Source organism: Perissodus microlepis, chromosome 3, assembly GCF_051167445.1.
Source record: "Perissodus microlepis isolate ML-2025 ecotype Zambia chromosome 3, ASM5116744v1, whole genome shotgun sequence".
In the NCBI taxonomy this organism is placed as follows: Eukaryota; Metazoa; Chordata; class Actinopteri; order Cichliformes; family Cichlidae; genus Perissodus; species Perissodus microlepis.
The window spans coordinates 10,643,116-10,664,970 of NC_140463.1; the positions used below are offsets into that span (position 1 = coordinate 10,643,116).

General features: G+C 39.0%; 2 protein-coding genes across 2 annotated transcripts; both read right to left on the bottom strand.

Moving 5' to 3' along the window:
• Positions 1–346: 346 nt before the first annotated feature.
• LOC146389856 (coxsackievirus and adenovirus receptor homolog) lies at positions 347–5,081 on the bottom strand. The gene is made up of 3 exons (XM_084913803.1): positions 3,701–5,081; positions 2,530–2,889; positions 347–2,291 (listed from the first exon to the last, which is right to left on the bottom strand). Exons 1-3 carry the CDS (start codon positions 3,768–3,770, stop codon positions 2,110–2,112), a joined length of 612 nt encoding a protein of 203 aa, XP_084769929.1. The 5' UTR covers positions 3,771–5,081; the 3' UTR covers positions 347–2,109.
• A 5,891-nt stretch (positions 5,082–10,972) lies between these two features.
• On the bottom strand, positions 10,973–17,828 carry LOC146389857 (low affinity immunoglobulin gamma Fc region receptor III-like). The gene is made up of 7 exons (XM_084919901.1): positions 17,798–17,828; positions 16,561–16,596; positions 16,149–16,409; positions 15,824–16,069; positions 15,552–15,737; positions 13,706–13,786; positions 10,973–11,031 (listed from the first exon to the last, which is right to left on the bottom strand). Exons 1-7 carry the CDS (start codon positions 17,826–17,828, stop codon positions 10,973–10,975), a joined length of 900 nt encoding a protein of 299 aa, XP_084776027.1.
• Between the last annotated feature and the right edge of the window lie 4,027 nt (positions 17,829–21,855).

Consider the following 21,855-nt stretch of genomic DNA (forward strand, 5'->3'; position numbering starts at 1 on the left):
AGACCTGCAGTTGGTCCTCGTGGTGTTTTGAACTTGAATTCAGCCTGATTTGTTTTTCATGTCTTCTCCTCCATCATCAGTTATCAGGAGAGCAGACAGTCAAAGTACAAGAATTCAAACAAACACAGAGATTCTACTTACAGAGCAGACACAGCACAGATGTTTCCTTCATCGTCCTTCTCACTCATTTGAGCTTTTTTTCATTTCTGTCACTGACACCAAGTAAAGCCCACCCTCTTCCTCTGAGCACCAGCTTTCTATTGGTTCAAATAGAGTTAGTGGGGTAATGAGTTTTTTTTTCTTCTTTTTTTAACAGTTGAAATAATTTAAACATATATCCAAAGGCACAGCGTAACACTGCAATTTCACTTTAGAAACAAAAAAAAAAGAATCTCAACTCACAATTCTGTTCTTTCAAACTGTGACACAAACATACATACAAGAACTTAAGGATGGATGTATAAAAAACGTGTAAGCACTATTTTAACATAATCTAAATTTGGCTAGTGAGATTACAATCCATGTCTATAATGCCCACAAACATCCTAGACATTAGTTCATTGCATAAATCAGATGTCCTCTGCTCTCTGTAGTTTGGTAGATGAACAAATCCATGTCCATGTAGTGGACGTCCCCCTCAGTGAGAGAGGCAGATATGAGCTGCGACACAGGAATCAAACCAGGGACGCTGCTGTTATGGAGCTGAACTGGAATTAATTTTATTTATTTATATAGCACCAAATCACAACAGCAGTCGCCTCAAGGCGCTTTATATTGTACAGTAGATCCTACAATAATAGATGCAGAGAAAAACCCAACAATCATATGACCCCCTATGAGCAAGCACTCATTTTAAAACACTTATTGTTCTTCTGATGGGACCTCAGAGTGATGACAAAATAAACAACCTCAGGGTTATTTAAGGCATATTCTTGGATGATTTCTATGATCTATTTGGACTCCAGCTGAGATAAACTCTGCATCAATTAAGTCAATAGGGAGATAAAAGAGACAGAAAACACATGAATAAACTCAAAACAACTATTCAGTACTAATTTATGTAAAAAAAAAATTATTAGCTCTTGAAATATTTCCACTGCAGTAACAACCAGAAAACAAACAACACAAGTGTTCATGGGATGAAAAGTTCAATAAATCTTCAGAGATCAGAGGAAACATCTGACTGTTACAGAAATCATTTCATCTTTGCTTTCATGACACTGTTAGAACATCCATTCAGTTATTTTTGCCAAATGAACACAATCAGACTGATTATTGATCAGTTAGTGTCTGTAATTAAGTAACAGTTGATCTGCACATGAGGATTCATTTGGTTCAAACCTGAAAGAACAAATATGACTTTACAAACAATTCCTGACGTCAACTGAAATAAAAACATTTGTATTTATTTTAAGATGTCTTAATTATTTGAAAATATGAACTCCTGTCTGTCCACAGAAATGTAAAGAGTATAACGTGTTAAACTGATATGAGCAGCTAACCACAAACACAAATCTGACATCATTTTCTGTACAAACTAATTTAGCTGCCTCAGACCAAACATGCAATCAAATGATGAAAACCTGTGTGTGTTTGAAACATTTATCACACATCATCAAAGCGATTACTAATACTATTACTAATAATTTACAATTGTTCAATACATCAGAAGTAAAAACTGCTCAGTGTTGGAAGTAAATTAAAAAAAACATTTTAAAAACAGTAAAGGTGTACACTTTAACACTTTTCCCAACATTATTTAGTATCTTCTGCCAACTTCTCAGCGTGCAGATTAAAATGTCTTTGATCCTTCCTGGATCACTTTAGGTCTGATTTCTTGGGACTCCGACACAGATGCTGGAGAATAAAATTCATTTATTTTTAACCTGCAACTTTTAATAATTTTTATTTATTTTTATTCCTTCTTACTTGCGGGACAGTTAGCTTTTTATTCAAACATTGTCTCTGCTGTGGAATGAAGCAACTCTTCTGGTTTTCTACTTGGACTCTAGTGTTCAGGTTTCTTCAGTCAGACTTACTCCTGCTTCTTTGATTAGTAATATAGACTTCTCTTATTCAGCATCACCATGAAAGAAGCTCTGAGACATTTCAAATCAGCTGAAGTGTAACAGGAGGCTGGTATGTATCCTGACTCTGCTGTTGTTTATGTTTTTTGTAGATCAAAAATCCAACAACAGCAACAAGAAGCACAGCAGAAATACTCAGACCGACGATCAGTCCAACAGATCCATCCTTCTTCCCTCCATCCTCTGTGTCTCCTCCTGTCTGACCTGCAGGTGAGAAACAGGTGTGAGGTGTCAGCTGTCAGGTAGGTGATGAGTGAAGAACAGAACAGAATCCATTTCCTCTTCAAACTGCTGTCAGACATTATCTACTGCACTCTGATCACATCACTCAGACCAGCTGCTTTCTACAAAGTCTCATCAGCAACATCTTTAGAAACAAACATCAACAACCAGGAAGCAGCTTCACCTCTGATCACACACACACTCAACTCTACTCACTCACCTGGAGGATCAACACTCAGGTAGATGATGCTGATGGGGTCACTAACTAGATTAGCTCTCTTCCTCATGTTTGTTCCTGTCATGAAGACCTGACACTCGTATGTTCCATTATCATTAATCGTCACATTCTTCAGAATCAAAGACACGTCTCCATCCTTCATCTGTTTGTCCTGCAGATCCACCCGGTTCTTAAAAGATGGATGCTGGTTTTCTGGATCAAACAGCTCATCCCGGTACAAAAGCACATATTCATCTCCCAGGTCAGCTCTGCTCCACTCTACAACTGAGATGCTGCTGCTGTTTGGAGCTCGACATGGCAGAGTGACATCCTGTCCAGACACAGCTTTGATGATTTTCTGGCCTAAAAGAGAAAACAACACAAAGCAGAGAGGTTAAAGGTCAAAGTACAACTGTTCACTTAGGCAGCAGCCAATCAGATTGAGGAGTACGCACACTCAATACTTGTAGCATTTTATAAAATAAATAAGATCAATGGAGGGATCTGTGTTATATAAACATTTATACAGTGAAACATTTGCTGATAATAAGTGAACATAATGTGTGAGAGAAAGCAGCCTCTCATTATAAGACACTGAGAGTCTCTGCATGCTGCCTTTATGTAGCTACAGCTGTTTGTATACACTGAACAAAAAGCTTTGTAGCTGAATACAGGGCTTTATGTAATGAAATGTTCTTAGGGTGGCAAAATCAAAGGCATTTCTTTACACATGCAGCTTTTACATTGTGTAATATGCCTTAAAATGTAGCTTGTGACAACCATTTCAAACATTGAATATAAACTGTAAAGCAATATTGCAAAAAAGCAATATTGCATAGTGTTCTCATCTACAAAACTACAGTGGCACTAGGGGTGGAAACATTTTAGATTGGCACATGCCACTCCATGCCGCGTCTGTAGATCCGCTCTTATACTTATACTGACTCCTGAAACTACAACACATCACAGTGACAAACATCTTACACTTCTTTGTCTCTGTGCTGTGACCAAGCGGGTAAATCCACACAGACACCACCAGACCTCGTGATGCTGTCACAAACAAAACAAACTGATTAAATATGAAACTAATTGTTTGGGAAGTAACTTGTAAACCAGACTGAAGTTTATTCCTCTTTATCTCAGAGGGAAACACTGTTTGGTTTATAAACCTCACCTGCAGAGACAAACACGAAGACACCGAGAATCAGCAAAGTCGAGCAGAGCGACGCGGTTACAGCAGACATTTCCGGGTTCTCTGTTTCTGACGATCTGACTCTTAGATTATTGTAAATGTTGAGTTTGTTGGTATTTTAAGTGAATAACAGAACCTGAGTTAAAACTTGACTACATGAGGTTAACTTTGAGGTTTAAAAAAGCTGAAACATTTTACTTTCAGTCACTCGTTCAAACGCCACACTTTCGATGTCTCATAGTCGCGTTTGTTTGACGCAAACGGACTGTAGGACGATTACAAATAATACGTCATAACTGACGTTTGTGCTGATAATAAGAGAAAGCAGCCTCTCATTATAAGACACTGAGAGTCTCTGCATGCTGCCTTTATGTAGCTACAGCTGTTTGTATACACTGAACAAAAAGCTTTGTAGCTGCATACAGGGCTGGATGTAATGAAATGTTCTTAGAGTGGCAAAATCAAATGCATTTCTTTACATATATGCATCTTTTACATTGTGTAATATGCCTTAAAATGTAACCAATGCCAATGCAAACTCAGGAGCAGATCTACAGAGGTGGCATGGAGTGGCACCTGCCACCCCTAGTGCCACTGTAGTTTTGTAGTTTTGGGGTCAAGGACAGGCCACACCTCCAAATCACCTGAAAAATTTAAGCTGACAGTGAAACAACATTTCAGCTTGTGTTGAAAGTGCAGACTGCAACCTATGCACCATTTTATATATTTTATTGGTTAATAGTTCTCTGGCACAATAATATGAAGGTTTCTATTGATAACAAGAAATAAAGCCAGGTTGTAGGTGGGTGGTAACAATATGAAATGTATACAGTGATAGAATTTAAATTCAGTGTTAATAATAGCTAGTTCCAAAGTGTTGCTATCTTATTTTATTAAACAATATTCTCATCTACAAAAGTAGTGGCACTAGCTGCCCCTGGCTGTATACTGACTCCTGAAACTAACTTATACTAAACTAGACTCAATGAGGTTAAATTTGAGGTTTAAATGAAGATGAAACATTTGATTTTCAGACATTTGTTCAAACTCCACATTTCCGGTGTATCTTGAGAATTTGTGTTAGTTTGTTACGCTGCGCTGTAGGACAATCATAAATAAGTGCGTCATAACTAAAGTGGTAAAATCTGAGTGTTTAACAGGTTCAGTTCTTGAATGATCTCCACAGAACAACACAAACATAACCTCTCTCATCATCAATCATCAGCTACATACTAAAGACCATCATCAGCTAAAGGACTTCAAAATGACGTCACTGTATAAAAATGTATATTGTACTATGGAGGAGGCAGCATTTAGCTAAAGTTCTGAAGAACTTTGTCCATCTTTGTTCAAAACACTCAAAAATATAATTATAAAACACTTACTGTTCTTCTGAAGGAATCTCTGAAATCCTCAAAGTCTTTTCTGATCATCATGATGGAAAAAGAAATTATGAAAATATTTTAAAAATGTAACGAGCAAAAAAGTAAAATAAATAAAAATGGACCTCTGTACTAAACATCCAGAGAACAAACTGAGCTGTATTTCCTTGTCAGCTGTTTTATGTAGATCCACATCTCTTATCTATGACATCAGCGCCCACAGCGTCACCTTAGCAACCACATTCCTCCACCTATCAGCTGTGAGTTCACATATTTGACAAACAAATACAAAGTCACAGATGACTCTGAGCCCTCACAGTCAGCTGATCTTTCTGTCAAATAACTTAATGAAACCCTGAAATACAATAAATATTTCAGGTCCTTGAAGTACACACGGGTGGGGGCTGGAAACCCACTCCACCTGTCACAGTCTGAAGACAGAATGTGATTTCTGTCAGTGTGTGAGGATCAGTATGATGTATAACAATGTGAGTAAACTTCAGCAGGTTCATGTCTGTGATGTAGAGAACAGGAACAAGCAGAGGTGCCCTGGATGTTTGATCTGTGCTCTGATAATTCAGCGTATCACCATGTGGGACAGGAGACTGTCCAGCACAAGTTACAGCCTGTCAGAGTGTCGCTCACATTTACTGACAAACAACAGATGCATCTGTTACTGTTTCTATCTGCTTTTATTCTAAGCCCACCTTTTATTTCCTGTCCTCTTCTTGTTTTGTGCTCATGCTCTGTCTGACTGTGAAATGATTTCACTTCAGTGCAGCTAAAGCTTCTGCTAGAGCGAACATAGCTGTGGTTAGTTCCACCTGCCCGTCTGTTAGAATACAATAGAATCAAATACAATAAAAACATCCTGTTACTGATTATCAGGATCATTAGTTCAAACTAACAAAGTCTGTGTATTATTATTATAATTGTTTTAATATAACACTGAGATCCAGCATAAACTGTTCATTTAAAAGAAAATTTGAAACTGATTATTGCAGTAACTAAATACATTTACTAAAGTGAAACTCATGATACAACCTGTTTAAACACAGATTTTACAAACCTTAAATATTCTTTTCAAATGCAACATATCTAAAACCAATAAATCAAGATCATTTATTCAATGATTAAATTATTGATCAGCTCCTCAGCACCACTGTGTTGATGGTAAATAGCTGTATGTCAGTATCCTGGTCCGACTGGTTCATCAGTAGAATCATGTGTCTGTGCGTGAATCATATCAGATTTCCTCTTTGGTGTTCAGCACATTCATCAGCTCAATTTGAACTTGCAGCTCCATTATTTTTATTTTGTTGTTTTGTTCTCGTCGTCTGTTTGGATGTAAAGTCATTTCAAACCAAAGCTAACATTCCTGTGGTTATCTCTGCGTGTCTAACAATCAAAATGGTTTAAAAACTCTACTTTCATTTTTTTCTCTTTTAGTTTTTGTTCTCATACTAAACTAAATATTTGAACAACTTAAGTGTGATATTTTTTTCTTCTAATGAATTAAATGATCAGTAACTCCTTTGAAATGATCATCGTGATTATTTCTCAGTTTACTTTTCCTCCTCTGAGGTGAGAACATAGACAGAAATATGTCAACATGATCATTTAAATCCAGCAGGGAAAATTCAATGAAAGTTGAAGAGAATTTAAAATGTAACAAAGAGAAACAAACGATTACATATTAACTTTGTTTCTCTGTGCTGACAGTAACTGAAGATTGGATAGGAAACATTTTATGGTCTTTTGCTTGTCAGGGAATTATTTTGGGTGTTTTTTTTTTTAAATTTAATCAGTCTGTAGAAATAAAATTGAAACACATTTTAGCTCAAGGCTGTGAGAAGCAGGTATGCTGAGGGTGCAGTAGCAATTCCTGGTGAATAACTTCACAAAAGGTAAGTTCTTTTGTAAGCAGCAGAGTAATGATGTGTAATTCCACCTTTACTTTGGTCAAGAGCTCAAAGACTATTTGCAGGTGAAGTCTATATTTTATGTATATCTTTTCTATGATTACTCTTTTGAATTTAAAAGTTATGTTAATAGCTAGAAAGATCCTAAAAAGATTTTATTCCTCTGTGGGCTTGGGATAAACAAACAAACAAAAAACTACCTACTTCTAACAGTTAAATCTTGCCTGCAGACACAAACACAAAAAACACCAACAAACAGAGAAACTGATCAGAGTAAAGCAGACATTCCTCTGTTATCTCGTTGTGATAATCTGCTGTCTTCTAAATGTCTGTGTCTATTTGGTATTTTCACAGAAGAACAGAATTTGAGTTTCAATCTGACAAAGATTAAATTCAAGGTTTAAATAAGTCACTGATTACGATAACAGATCTGTGTTTGAGCTACTTAGTTGACTTTCCCGTAAGTGTTGATGAAAGAAGAAGTCACGTTAGAGTGAAGTTTGGGTAACTACATATAAGTGCTTCATAATAAACTGTTAGCTGTAGCCTCCATAAAACCACATCTATTCTGAAGAACTTTGTCCACCTTTGGTATCCAATCAGTTAATCCACTGAAGATCATAGCCGCATTTTAGAAACCACAGTCCTGTCTTCTACATTTACAAAGTAACAGGAAGTGAACTTGTCTCAGTAAAACAGCTAGATGTGTAGAAACAACACCCTGTCTGTTTAGTGTATGTGAATTTGGAACAACTTGTTCTAATGAATAAAAGAAGATGTTGCATGTACCTAAAGAACACAGTTATTTTCAAAAACAACACAATTCTTAGCACACAATAGACAAAAACAAGAGCGTGAATGCTCAAAATAAAACAACAACACATTAATCATAAATCCAGCAGATCTGGGAAATATAAACCAAACACTTACTCTGTTTAAAACCACCACACTTGTTCCTGGTGTTGTCTACATCCTGGAATTCACACTCAGAGTAGAAAAGTGCTGCGTAAGAACCAGTCCATTAACCATTTATGATTTTTTCCCTCATAACTTCATAAGATATGAAATCTTCAAGATTAAAAAACTAAATACTAAAAATCCCATTTAAGTTCTGTGAAAAGCTGCATTCAAATTGATCATTTTTAAAGCAAGCACTACAAACTGTCACAATCTAGAGACACAATCTTCAAAGTTTTACGGTTTTAATAAACTGAACCATCTGTGAGGAACAGAAACAAGTTCAGGTTAAAACAGTGCATTCTGGGAAACTTTGAAGGCTCATATGACCATGTGGGAAATGTGGCTTTTTAGAACATGTTTCAGCACAAAGTAAAACAAAAAGGCCGATGGAAGCGTCCAACATAATGTCTCCTCAGCTCAAAACTAATGACTTGATATTCTGATTATTCATCAAATACTCAGTAGCTTTGTGTTGGTGGAAAAGGCATATGTCTGTATGTGTCTGTGTGTGTGTGTGTCAGTATCCTGGTCAAACTGGTTCAGCAGTGAGTGCTTGTTTATTGTACAGATGGACTTTGTGTGCTTTGTTTCACATCACATGATCTGACATCAAAAAATGAAAACACAAAGTTTCTTTCCCTCTCCATTTTTATTTTGTGTTCATGAAACGTCTGACAGTGAAGTGACTTCATGTGTCAGTAAAGCTAACATAGCTGGTTAGGTTGCATTTACAAGAAAAAAAATCCAAGATGGCCAAGATGATGTCAATGTTGCCAGTTGTGTTAGTGTTTGTTTTGTTTCTGACAATTCTTGTCACCTAAATCAGCTCTCAGCTGGTATATGAACTAGAGATGGCACGATACCACTTTTTAATGTCCAATACTGATATCATAAACTTGGATATCTGCTGATACTGATATGAATTCAATATAGTGTGTTTTGTAATCAATAAAATGTTTTTTTTAATATCTTGCTGCATTTGTATAAGTGCATACACAAAATCTAATCTGTTATACCTGTATGCAAAAAATACACTGCACCCAAAATATTTCATAGTTCAGTAATACTGATCAATCTAATAAACTTAAACCAACACCATCCTTCCTATTCTGGTATTCTAAACAGTACTTAGTGGAAATATTAAACAATCTAATTAATAGGGTTGCAAACTCTCAGCAAAAAAATAGGCCACCCCCCACCCTCCGCCTCATAGTGCTTAATTGACTTTAATACACATGTAAAACAAATGCACAGAAATCAATTATTTTTCTACAATAATTAAATAGATTCAACATCTTTCTTCAACAGAATTGCAGACTGCACAGATGGTACCTTCCCAAAAGGAAAAAGTACTATATGTCACGGCTGGGGCAGCAGTCGTGTTGTGGAATGAATGAGGACCCAAGATGCAGATGGCGGTGGAGCTGCGAACTCCTTTTAAACTGCCTTGAAGATGTCAAGGCTTGGATGGCTCAGAAATTTTTACAGCTTCAATGAAAACAAAACAGAGAATTAATTTGAAAGTATTAAAGTTAAACGATCTTGCTCCTCCATACCTTTCTGAGGTACTTCAGCCTTACATTCCCCTTAGATCAGCCGACCAGTTGCTTTTGGTTGTCCCAAATCCAAACTGAAACTTAGAGGAGAACGATCTTTTTCAGTCATGGCTCCCTAACTTTGGAATATGTTAGCTTTAAATATTAGACAGGCATCTTTGCTCCCTGTTTTTAAGTCTCTTCTGAAAACACACCTTTTTTTCTCAGTAGCGTTTAGACTGGTGTGAGTTGATATACTTTTCACACTTTTATGTGAGTGTTTTAATGTGAATAGTTTTGTCTTTTGTTTTATTTCATTTTTTTTTGTACAGCACTTTGGGCAAACTTTGTTTTTTAAATGTGCTATATAGATAATTTTTATTTCTATTTTGTATTTAGAAATCACTAATCTATAAATCAACATTAAACTTTCCAGATGATGCTTATCGGATCATTTGTGACTGCTAATTACAAATTATTCCAACTCACTGGAATCAGAAACAGCATTATTTTACTTATTTAACAAACAACTTTTGAATCCACTCTAAAGCATTTCCCTCTTAGTATTCTGTATGGTGTGGAGGGCTAAATATTAATGAATTCAGTGTGACACCACTGCCACCATGAGGTAAAAGTGAAACATTACACAATTATAATAAATATGATTATTTAGAAAAGAAAAGACACATTTGTGGGATCATAAATTATGCTTAATGCACTGGGTATAATATTGCACAATATGCACGATTTATTCTTTCCCAGATGTACCTTTTGTTAATGTCCTATGTTGTGCAGAACAGAAGAAGAACTCTGGAACTGTCAGGACACCCCTGAGCATCACAGTGTATCAGAATTCAGTTTTCCTAAGATGCTCCCAGCCAAATCACAGGAGTACAAATTGTTATGTTTGTTGTTGTGTTATGTTAATCAATAGATTAGTATGGCTGTCATGCTGTTATGACAGAGTATAAGGGCCATATTAAGAAAAAAAAATCACTTCAATTTTGAAATTAAACTCTTAAATCATATTTGAGAAAGTTGACACAAGGCATCTACACAAAAACACATATTCTTTATTTCACAAGACTGTAAATATTGATGTCTTTGCGTCTGTCCACTGCCAGCTATTTCATTTAGTACAAATCTGGCTAACTCTTCCATGTTTGTGTGTTTTTTCCTTTTAACCAGAAGAGATGGCACAGATTTCTGCGCCATCTCTTCTAACTTATTACTACATTGTGTTTGTTACTGAACACATTCGTACGTATCACTAATTCATCTTTACTGGTGTATAAGCCTTTTGTACATTACTCATTTAGCCTCAAATACAAAATATTAAATGTTGCAATAAAAAATACACAAACAAATTATATAAAACATCTAAAAATGTGTTTTCTTTTTATTCACTCTGGTCTGAGGTGCTGGGGGGACCAGTTAGAGACCAGCAGCTGGATGTCAGTGGTTGGACTGCTGGACTACTTCAGTGTAGACGACGTCTGGCTCTGGTTTAAAGTCTGAACACAAACACACACAGTTCAAACATCAAGAAACATGATTACAAGCTTTGTAGTTCAGTCAAGACCTCCAATCTCTCTGCATCACACACAGTCCAAATGTGAGTCAGAGGTTTGAATTTGATCCAGGATGAGGTTTCATCAGCTTATCTTAGCATGATGGATGGAAACAGGTTTAGCAGCTAGCTTGTCTCTATGCAAAGTTAAAGATAAAGAGCAGCCGTACCTGGGCCTGCTTGTTCTGATGGTTGTTTGTTCATAACTCACGTCTTCATTTCTCACTGCTGAGTAGATCACAACTACAAAATACATTTCTGCAAAATAAAACAAAAACTCATTGAAGGTACAACAATACACCAGTGCAGCTACACACAGTAAAACATTTTTACTGTTTCTAATGTTTCATCACGAGAGTCCATGACAGTGCCGGCCATTGCAAGGGTCACATTTGTAACCAGATTAAATTGTCTATTCTGTAAAATAGTCAGATTGTCTTTTCTTATTTAATTCACTTAATGTACAGAATTCACATGCTTGCTGCATACATGCTACTACTGCACATTCACATAATGTATATATTATATATATAATGTTCTTCCTCTACCCCCCACCCCCCTTTTTGCACAAGTCGAGGAGCGTGTCAGGTTTCATTTCACTGTGTGTTATACTTGTATAACTATGCTTTTGACAAATAAAGAACCTTGAACCTTGAATTTGTCCCCCCAACACTGTTTGTGTGGAGTTTATTGTCCAATACAGTGAACAAATTACCAGAACATGTATAACTTTCTTTCTGTTCTTCACACGGTTCAGTAACCTGAGAACTGTGATGGGTCATGAACAGGAGGAGCTACATGCCACTGATGTTCTGCTTTATAACCAGAACAACCAGTCTTAACACCTCTGCTGTGAAACACTGAGTGACCACAAAGAACTGGGGGTGTTTCTGAGAAAGATGCAGGTGGACGACCACAAAGCTGCCATCTTTTTCCACTGCAGACTGACACTCTTCACCACAGAGCACAAAGCAAAGATGTTCTCACAACATGAACACTATTATTAGACCAACCAATAAACACCTCAGTGAGAACGTTCATCTGTGATGGATGAACTGTAATCAACAACAGGAAGTTGCTGCTGTGGTTTTACAGTCTGGAGAACTTTGAAACAGTAAAAGCCTATTTTACTGCCTATTTCTCAGACCTAGTTTCTAAGAGCAGAGGTAACCCCAAGGTGTTATTTAACACCATCAAATAACACTGCTCCTGCTCCACGTGCTGTCCCAATTACTTTGAATGAAGAGTGTGAAAATGTTTGTTCTTTCTTCATTAAAAAAGTCAGTAATATGAGGAACAAATTTTCTCCTTCTGTTGTCAGCTCCAACTCCCTCTAGGCCTGTTATTTTAGAAATTTCTTTACCAGTGTCCTTACCTGAGCTGGTCAAGTTAGTTGATTCAAGTTAGTTGATTAAATAAAAGTGATTTATTACTGCTACTGAAGGATACTCGCCATACCAATACCAACTAGATTTTTAAATCTTAATATAAAATGAGTAACATTAGGGTGGACATTAGGTAAGGCTGCGCTTTTTGCAGCGATCTCGTATAGAAAACTATTTTGTGCGTATATGAAACAGGTTCGCGGCTCCGAACCGTAGTAAAGGGACCTCTGGCTAATACGTCGGGTTCCGTGTCGGACTCGTAGCCAAAAACTAGCTTTACTTTATTTTTTGTATTTTCAATATGTAACACCAGTACATGTTCCATTACTCCCCAAAACTGGAGTGTAGTGGTTCAGTTAAAAGGACTAGATGTTACACTCCCTGATAATGCATTGCTTTAAATGGAGGCAATCTTGAGGGATGGCTGTTATGTGGAAAGGCAGCCCAGAAACTTCACCAGCAGCACACATCGTTGTGTGCCTCATCTTTTTGTCTTTTACCCAGGCTAATCTGCCATTTTTTTGGGGGGGGGGGATTAGAGATCTGATCTAGATTATCATATTAAGAGCTGGGACACATCGTCAGTAGTGGACCTTGGATTCATCGGGTGTTCCGTCCATTATCACTAGACACCCTCATCCAAGGAGGACCTCCATGGGTTGTTCAGGCCCTGGAGTGTGCCATGGGTTTATGTTAAATTGTTATTTCTCTTATTCTTTCTGCTGTTTAGTTTTCTACAATTTATTCTATTTATTCACTGCAACTGAGAAATACTTACCTCTTTAGCATTTATGGAGCCTCACTTCTTCAAAGGGATAGAAAAGGTGATAGAGAGAAGTAAGACAAAGGGGACAAGATAGGAGAGAGCAAAGAGGAGAGCCGGAAGGGGGGCGCACGATCTGGCTTCCCGGAGACCCTGGTGAATGGATCCCTGGCTATCAAGACTAGGATGTGCAATATATTTCACACATCTCTTTCTATTAAATATGTTTCAGCTGCTGATTGGCTCTTGTTGAGGTGGGGCAACTATGTTTGTTGCAGATTTCAAATGAAATTCTCCTTGTAATATCTCTGTAATGTTTTGGGTTTTTTATCATTGTTGTTGGTTTTCAGTAGTTCTTTTGTAAAAGTCTTTACATAATTTTTAATACAAATATTAAAAACAGAGCTTTGACCTCACATGCAAGGGCAATGACCCACAGCCCACCATAAAGAAAATATTAATAATATTACCTTGTCTTTCTTTGTCAGATTGTTCTTGATGAGCTGATATCTTGATGACAACATGAGTGATGAGATTGTCTTCTTCACTTTCTTCTTGATCTGCTGAAGCAATCCAAACTCATAATAATAATAAGGATTAAATATCTAAAACTTTGGTATCTAACCAGGTGTGTAGTCTTGGTGCCATTGGCTTGGCTTGGTCTGTGGGAAACCTTGTAGTTATTTTTGACCAGATTATGTCCTTCAGTGTGCATATTAAACAAAATATGTAACAGTGCCGTTTTCCATGTCGGTCTCAAAGTGATGCTGAAAATCTAAATTCCCATGATGAACTGAGTGTTTCTATGTCTGTTTAGCTAACTGTGTGTTTTTTACACCTCTCTGCATTTAAATATTATTAATTATTATTCATTGTTAATCTCTGACTCTCTTCCACAACATGCCCTTGTCCTGTCTTCATGCCCTCATGCCAACCAATCACAGCAGATGCCACCCCTCCCTGACCCTGGCTTCTTTCGGTTAAAAGGGAGGTTTTTTTCCTTCTCGCTGTCACCAAAGCATTTGCTCATAGGTCTTTTGGGTTTTTCAGGGTTTTTTAAAAAAAATTAATTAATCAATTATTTCTTATCACGGGGTCTTTACCTTGCAATATAAAGGGCCTTGAGCCCATTGTTTAGATTCAGCACTATAAATTAGGGGTGCAACGATACTCGTATCTATATTGAACCGTTCGATACAGTGCTTTCGGTTCGGTACGCATATGTATCGAACAATACAAATTTTTTAATTTATTTTATCAACTTTCCTTCTGACGATGCTGTCTGTGTTGAGCGCTCAGTGGATCTGCGCTCGACAGTGCAGCCTAGGCGTAGTCGAACGCAGATTCACTGAGCGCAGGGCAAGCTAGCGAGACAGAAGTTAAGCTCGTTGCAACATGGCAAATTGAACCTCCCCCACCCTCATTCAGATCTAGCGTTTGGAACTATTTTGGTCTTCATGTGAAGTATGACCCTGAAGGTAAGCGCGTCATGGACTAAAGCAAAATAGTATGTCGGATGTGCCACGCAATGCTTAATTACATTGGTGGGAACTAGTGAGTTAGCGCAGTTAGCTCGTTAACGTGTTGGCCGTCCAGCCCCACGCACAGGGCCATCCGCGGTAGCTTCTTAACGGAGATTTTCCGTGTTGTGGCGTTAACGTCATTTCAGATTAACGCTGACAGCACTAGTGGGAACACAACGAATATGACTGCACATTTACTCCGACATCATCCTAGTGCAAAGACAAGTGGGAGCAGACAAAAACAACAAGCACGCATGCTACAAACTTTACCCGAGTCATTTAGACAGCCGTTAGCACATGATTCTCCTCATGGGGACCTGATATGTTTAATATGCTGCTAAGAATATAGCCCAGAAGAAGCGTATAGTATAGATTTTATTTTGGAAAGAGACATTTCTCTGTAATAAACTCTCTTTTCCAAAGATGAGTGATTTCTCGATCAGATAGATTTATTTTTTATTGCTTTGTTGTTTCAGCAACATTAAATTTAAAAACTGTACTTTTGAGTTAAAATATATATTTATAATTTTAATAAATGACAATTTAAAAAGGTATGAACATTTTTTTGTATCGAAAAAATATCGAACTGTGACACCAAAGTATCGAACCGAACCAAACCGTGAATTTTGTGTATCGTTGCACCCCTAATATATATATATATATATATAAAGAATTGAATTTATTTATTTGAATGGATTACATTTAACAAAGTTGTTACTGTGATCATAATGAATGTGAACTGTATTCAACTAAACAAACTTAGACATGAAAGATCAGGAAGTCTGAGTCTCACCTTCAGGTTTCCTGTGAACACATCGTCTCACCAGCAGAACCAGTAACACCAGTAAAACCACAACACACACTGATCCAACACATGAGAACACAGAGAGAACAGGAGGAGAAGGTGATGGAAGAAGAATGATGGAGGTGGAAACAGGAGGAGGTGTGGATGTAGGTGGAGGTGTGGTGGTGTGTTTGTCTGAAATAAAGCAAACACAGTCATTAAGTTGTCGTCACATTGTGAATGTTGAAACCTGCAGAAACACAGACAGGTGAGTGTGTCACCTGTGACAGTGATCCAGCTGGATGGAGACTCTCCATGACCGCTGATGTCACACTTGTAGAGGCCTTCATCAGACCTGGAAACATGCTGGATGGTCATGTGACCTGTAGGCTGCTTCCTGATGAGGGAGCCATCTTTATAGAAAGCAGCTGGGAGGTTGGAGGGAGTGGTCTTTGTTTTACAGAGCAGAGTGACGTCATCTCCCTCCATCACAGGGAGGACAGGACTCTGCAGGATCACTGATCCACCTCAACACAGAGACAAACTACAGCATTTCATCCATTTACACACAGCTTCATCAACACTAACTCCACACACTCAGCTTACCAGTGACTGTCAGGTTAACTATGTTACTGATGGGACCCTCTCTGGACTCACACCAGTAAACTCCACTGTCATGAGGCATCATAGTGATGGTACAGGAAGAACCAGTTGGTTTTCCCCATGTGCTTCCACACTGAGTCCTCTGTTGTGTGCTTGTGTTTCTCCACAGAGTCCATCCAGCAGAGCTGTCGTCCTCCTCACAGCTCAGAGACACAAAGTGTCCTTTAAATAACTGAGAGCTGCTGGGACTCACAGTCAGACGAGCTGTGAGGGTTAAAATGAAAAAAACAAAAACTTGATGATCTGTTATACTTATTTTTTTTTCTGAGATTTTACATCTGCAAACATGAATCCAATCAGGTCATATCAGTGAGCATTTCTCAGGTTTAAACTGTGACAGAAGAAGGTTACTGACCTTGGTTTGTTGTGCAGCTCAGCAGTGAGATCAGAACTAAAGAGAAATGACACTCAGGTTGATTTGAGGTGAACATAAAGAACAACTCTACACAAACAACATTCTCTGCCAGTTGAGTGTATTTTAAACATTTTTTGCTTTATAAATTATTAATTCTTATTATTAAATGTAATTCAGTTCAACTTTATTTTGTTCATAATACCAAATTGCAACAACAACGGGCTTAAAGTTCTTTGTTTGGTAAGACAAAGACCCTACAATGACGCTGAGAAATAATAAACTCAGCTGTGCACATGCTCCTTGCTATCTAAAATACAAAAAGGACACTGGTGTAACTTCTCAACGATCTCACACTTCTGTTTATGTGATGTTTATTCAACTTTGTGAAAACTGTAACTTTAATCTCAGCCAAATTACTCAGGAACAAGTAAAACACTGAAAAAAGCCAAACAATAAAATTTTTAAGTTATCTATATATCATGTTTAAGCTGAGTAGTGAAAGACTGCGGTGATCTGAAAATGATGTGCTGGGAGTTTGCTGTTCTCACCAGCTCTAGTGAGTCTTGACCTTCCGGCTAACTATCGAGCTGGTGGGTAGCAGACGGCTCCAAAAATATCAGAGTACTTTTGCAAATATATGATGTCTTCAAAAACCAAGCAGATATTTGATGTTTACACACCTACGTTCTCGGCTAAAAATATCTTAAAAGTTTATTTTGTGATCCGTAAAGAGTAATATTTCAAACCCGCTCTCCTCTGCCATTGCCACATTCTAAAAGTATTTTTATAAAAATTGTATCAATGCTATTTTAATTAATGAAGTGTTGAAAAGAGTAATAAGGGTAATATTACAACTAAATAGCTGCCGCCATTGTTGGAACTGGCGGCAGTGCTATTAATTCTGGGATAGGTTGGGCCATGAAGGATACGCCTGACCCATCCTTCAAATCTGGGAAAATGGAGGCTGCATTTGAAGCAGCCTTCAAATTTGGAATTCAAATTTGCCTTTCTCGTGTTGCTGTGAGGTAATTGCGCTATAAATGCGGCCCCCAAAGGATGCAGTCCCTGAATTAGGACATAGCACTCGACTGTTAAAGGCCCTAGCCGTGGTAGAAGTGAGCCAGCCTCCCTTCAAGCAAATTCAAGTGTGGCAACACCCACAGATGATTGGCTGACTGGGAACCTGTTTTTTTTCACCTCCAGGGAAAGGGACCAATTAGCGACCAATTGGGCACACCTGTATCTTTAAAAGCCTGAAGAGCATCCATTCAGGCGCTGCTGTTTAGAGCTGAGTGATCAGTCTGTGCTGTATGCTTCTGTCTGTGAGCCTTGTCTAAATTGTGATATTCTCTTGAGTAATATTAGTTGTGTTACAACCTGTGAGGGTATTTTGGTTTTCTACAGGTTAGGCCTTAAGCAAGCAAGTTGTTTTTGCATTGGTTGTTTGTTTGTATTAAATGCTTCTATTATTTTTTCGTTTTTTGTAATAAAACGTTTTGAATCCGATCTTTCTCATGGGAATCTCATTTATGTTACCTCCTCTGACCTCCCTAGCAGAGCTGCGTCATAACATAGACAAATCAATGTTTCAATAAAGTCTGAACAACAAATCACAAAAAAGTGTGTACAGCTAAAAAGCTGCTGGTGGAAGTTTCATAGTCATCATCATCCATCCCTTCCAGATTTAACAGCATGTGTACAGGTCATCAGTCAATCACAGATTAACACACGTACAACTGGTTTAAAATCACCAGTTAACCAAACATGTCTCATGTATGTTTAAGCCCTAATTTTTATTCAGTCTCTATCCTGATCTGCTTCCTGTTGTGTTGTTTTCAGTCTGCTTGCTTCCTCTGGCTTACGGATCACATTAACTCGGTGGACCGACACATCATATTCACCAGGGAGGATATGAAAAGTGGTAGATAGGTTAGCCTTCTTAGGCTACGTCCACACGTACCCGGGTATTTTTGAAAATGCAGATTTTTCTATGCGTTTGCACCTTTCGTCCACACGTAAACGGCGTTTTCGGTCACTGAAAACTGAGATTTTTAAAAACTCCGGCCAGGGTGGATATTTTTGAAAACTCAGTTTTTGCATTCAAGTGTGGACGAGAAAAATGAAGAAAACGCAGCGTCAAAGGTGTGCGCATTTTTTGACGTCACACTGTGCGCCACGTTATTGTTTCGGTGAAATGAATTTCTACAATACTGTTACTGTTAATTGTACTCTCTGCAGTGTTTAAATGCTTACATTTACACACACAGTTACTGTCCCTCCACACATACGACTCTGTTCTGCTTCTATGCCCCATGTTTGTTTACTTTTTCCCACCGTGGCTTCTAGACTTCTGATTGGCCAACATTTCTACACGGTTAGGAATATATCGCCACCTGTTGCTTTGACATGTTCCTAGCAGCGTTTTCCTTCATTTCTGCCTTTACGTGTGGACGGGATTATTTTTTAAAACGAAAACGGAAAATCTCTGTTTTCAAAAATACCCGTGTACGTGTGGACGTAGCCTTAGACTGTGAAATTTCCATCAGTAATGGGGGACATCTAAAAGCTGACGTGTACCGTAAACCTACACATACGGATCAGTATCTAAGGTTTGACTCTCATCATCCACTGGAGTATAAAATGGGTGTCATCGGGATCAGGACGCAACAACACAGAGCGAACACCATCCCCACAGACACAGCGGCCAGGGAGGCAGAAGAACATCACATGAAGAAGGCCCTGAGTAAATGTGGTTATCCCAGCTGGACTTTTGTCAAAGCTGAAAAAGCACCTAAAGAGAGCTCCAGCTAATCCAGGAGAGAAGGACAACCGCTGCCCAAGCGAAAACCTGTAGTGATCCCATACGTGTCAGGAGTATCGGAGCAGTTGAGATGCATTTTTTTTCTAAACTCCGGGTCTCTGAGGCTTTTAAACCCCAAAACACAATGCGCCATAAATTGGTCCACCCCAAGGATCGGGTCCCCCGACACAAACAGAGTAACATAGTGTACGCTGTTAAGTGCCAGGAGGATTGCCAGGATTTATACATCGCGGAAACCAAACAACCTCTGGCAAAGCGGATGGCACAACACAGAAGAGCTACCTCGTCAGGCCAGGACTCTGCAGTCTATTTACACCTACAGGCCAGTGGACACTCTTTCAATGATGAGGATGTACACATTCTGGACAGGGAGGAACGCTGGCTTGAGTGCGGCGTCAAGGAGGCCATTTATGTGAAAAGGGAAAGACCATCTCTGAATCGAGGAGGGGGCCTAAGGGTACATCTTTCGCCATCTTACAATGCTGTGATTGCAGCCATTCCCCAACTCTCTGTGAATGGTACTCATGGCCTTAGATCTGTGGTTGTTGATCAATGGTCATGAGAATTTGCATAATTATGATTAAGGAACTGACCTCCCAGCCCATTGTTCCTTCAGTGGGCTGGTTTCAGTCATTATGCAAATGTAATGTTTATAAGGTTGGGGAAACCTGCAGTCAGCTGATACTGAAGATCTATCCCAGATGATAGGTTGGAGATACCTACTACTGATGTACCGGACTAACGTTCTGGAGAATGGGCGTCACTCTCATTTCAGTCCATTTCCCAACCACCTAGTTGTGAAAGAGAAGCTTACAACAAGGACAGGCATAAGACCTCTCAACTCTCAAACCATGTCACACTTTCATCCTCTGCACAGTCTGTTTCAGAACTCTGATGATCATTCACTTGGCAACAAAATCTTTGAAAGAACAGGGAATGACAATGAAGTTGCCCCATCTATTGAGGACAAACGGTTCATTCAGTTGATGGATAATGAGATGTTCATAGATGATGCTAACAGTTGGGTAGCTCCCCTGCCCTTTCGCATGCCAAGAGCACGGCTGCCTAACAACAGAGAACAAGCTCTGACTCATTTCACAAGTCTCTGCAAAACTCTAGAAAGGAAGCCTGAGATGAGGAGACATTTTCTGGCTTTCATGCAGAATATCTTTGAGCGAGATCATGCTGAACCAGCTCCAGCACTCAACGATGGAGATGAATGCTGGTACCTTCCCAGTTTTGGCGTCTATCATCCACGCAAGCCTGGCCAGATCCGAGTTGTGCTTGATTCAAGCGCTCCTTATCTTGGCATCTCTTTGAACGATGTGCTGTTGACAGGGCCAGACTTAAATAACTGTCTGCTGGGAGTACTAATGCGGTATAGGCATGAACAGGTAGCCATCACAGCAGATATTGAGCAGATGTTTCACAGCTTTGTTGTCAGGGAAGACCACGGGAACTTCCTCAGATTTCTGTGGTTCAGAGACAATGACATCACGAAGGAAGTTGTGGAATATCGTATGAGAGTCCATGTGTTTGGCAACCGCCCCTCTCCAGCTGTTGCTACTTATGGGCTCGGGAGAGCAACTTTACATGGAGAGAGCGAGTTTGGGGAAGAGGCAAAGGAGTTCATACACAGGAACTTCTGCGTTGATGATGCACTTAAGTCACTGTCATCTGCAACAGCAGCTATCAGTCTTCTCAAGGCAGCCCAAGGCATGCTTGCCATTTCCAACTTGACACTACATAAAATAGCATCCAATTACCCAACTCTCATGCAGGCTTTCCCATCAACAGATCATGCAAAAGACTTGAAAAATCTCGACCTGGACAAAGATTCACCTCCTTTGCAGCGAAGTCTTGGATTAAGCTGGGACCTTGTGAATGACACTTTTACATTCCCTGTTGCCAGGAGTGAGAAGCCATTCACCCGAAGAGGAGTTCTTGCAACTATCAATAGTTTGTTTGATCCGCTTGGTCTCGTAGCTCCCGTTACTATTCAAGGAAAGCTCTTGTTGCGGCAACTCACTCGTGACAGCAGTGACTGGGATGCTCCCCTCCCGTCTGAAAAGGCAGCAGAGTGGATTACCTGGAGGGATTCACTGCAGGATTTGGAACAGTTTGCAATTCCCCCGAGCCTACATTGCTACATCTCTGTCCACTGCACAATGTACAGAGATCCACATCTTCTCGGATGCTTCCACCAAGGCATATCTCAAAGTGGAAGATGTGGAAGGTAAAGGTCATGTTGGTTTCATAATGGGGAAAGCCAGGTTAGCCCCCGTGCCATTCCACACTATTCCCAGGCTGGAATTAGGTGCCGCTGTTCTGGCAGTGGAAATTGCTGAGCTGCTTGTGAAAGAGCTGGACATTAGTCTTGATAGTCTGAAGTTCTATACTGACAGCAAGGTGGTGCTGGGGTATATTTACAATGAAAGCAGGAGATTTTATGTGTATGTCAGCAACAGAGTGGA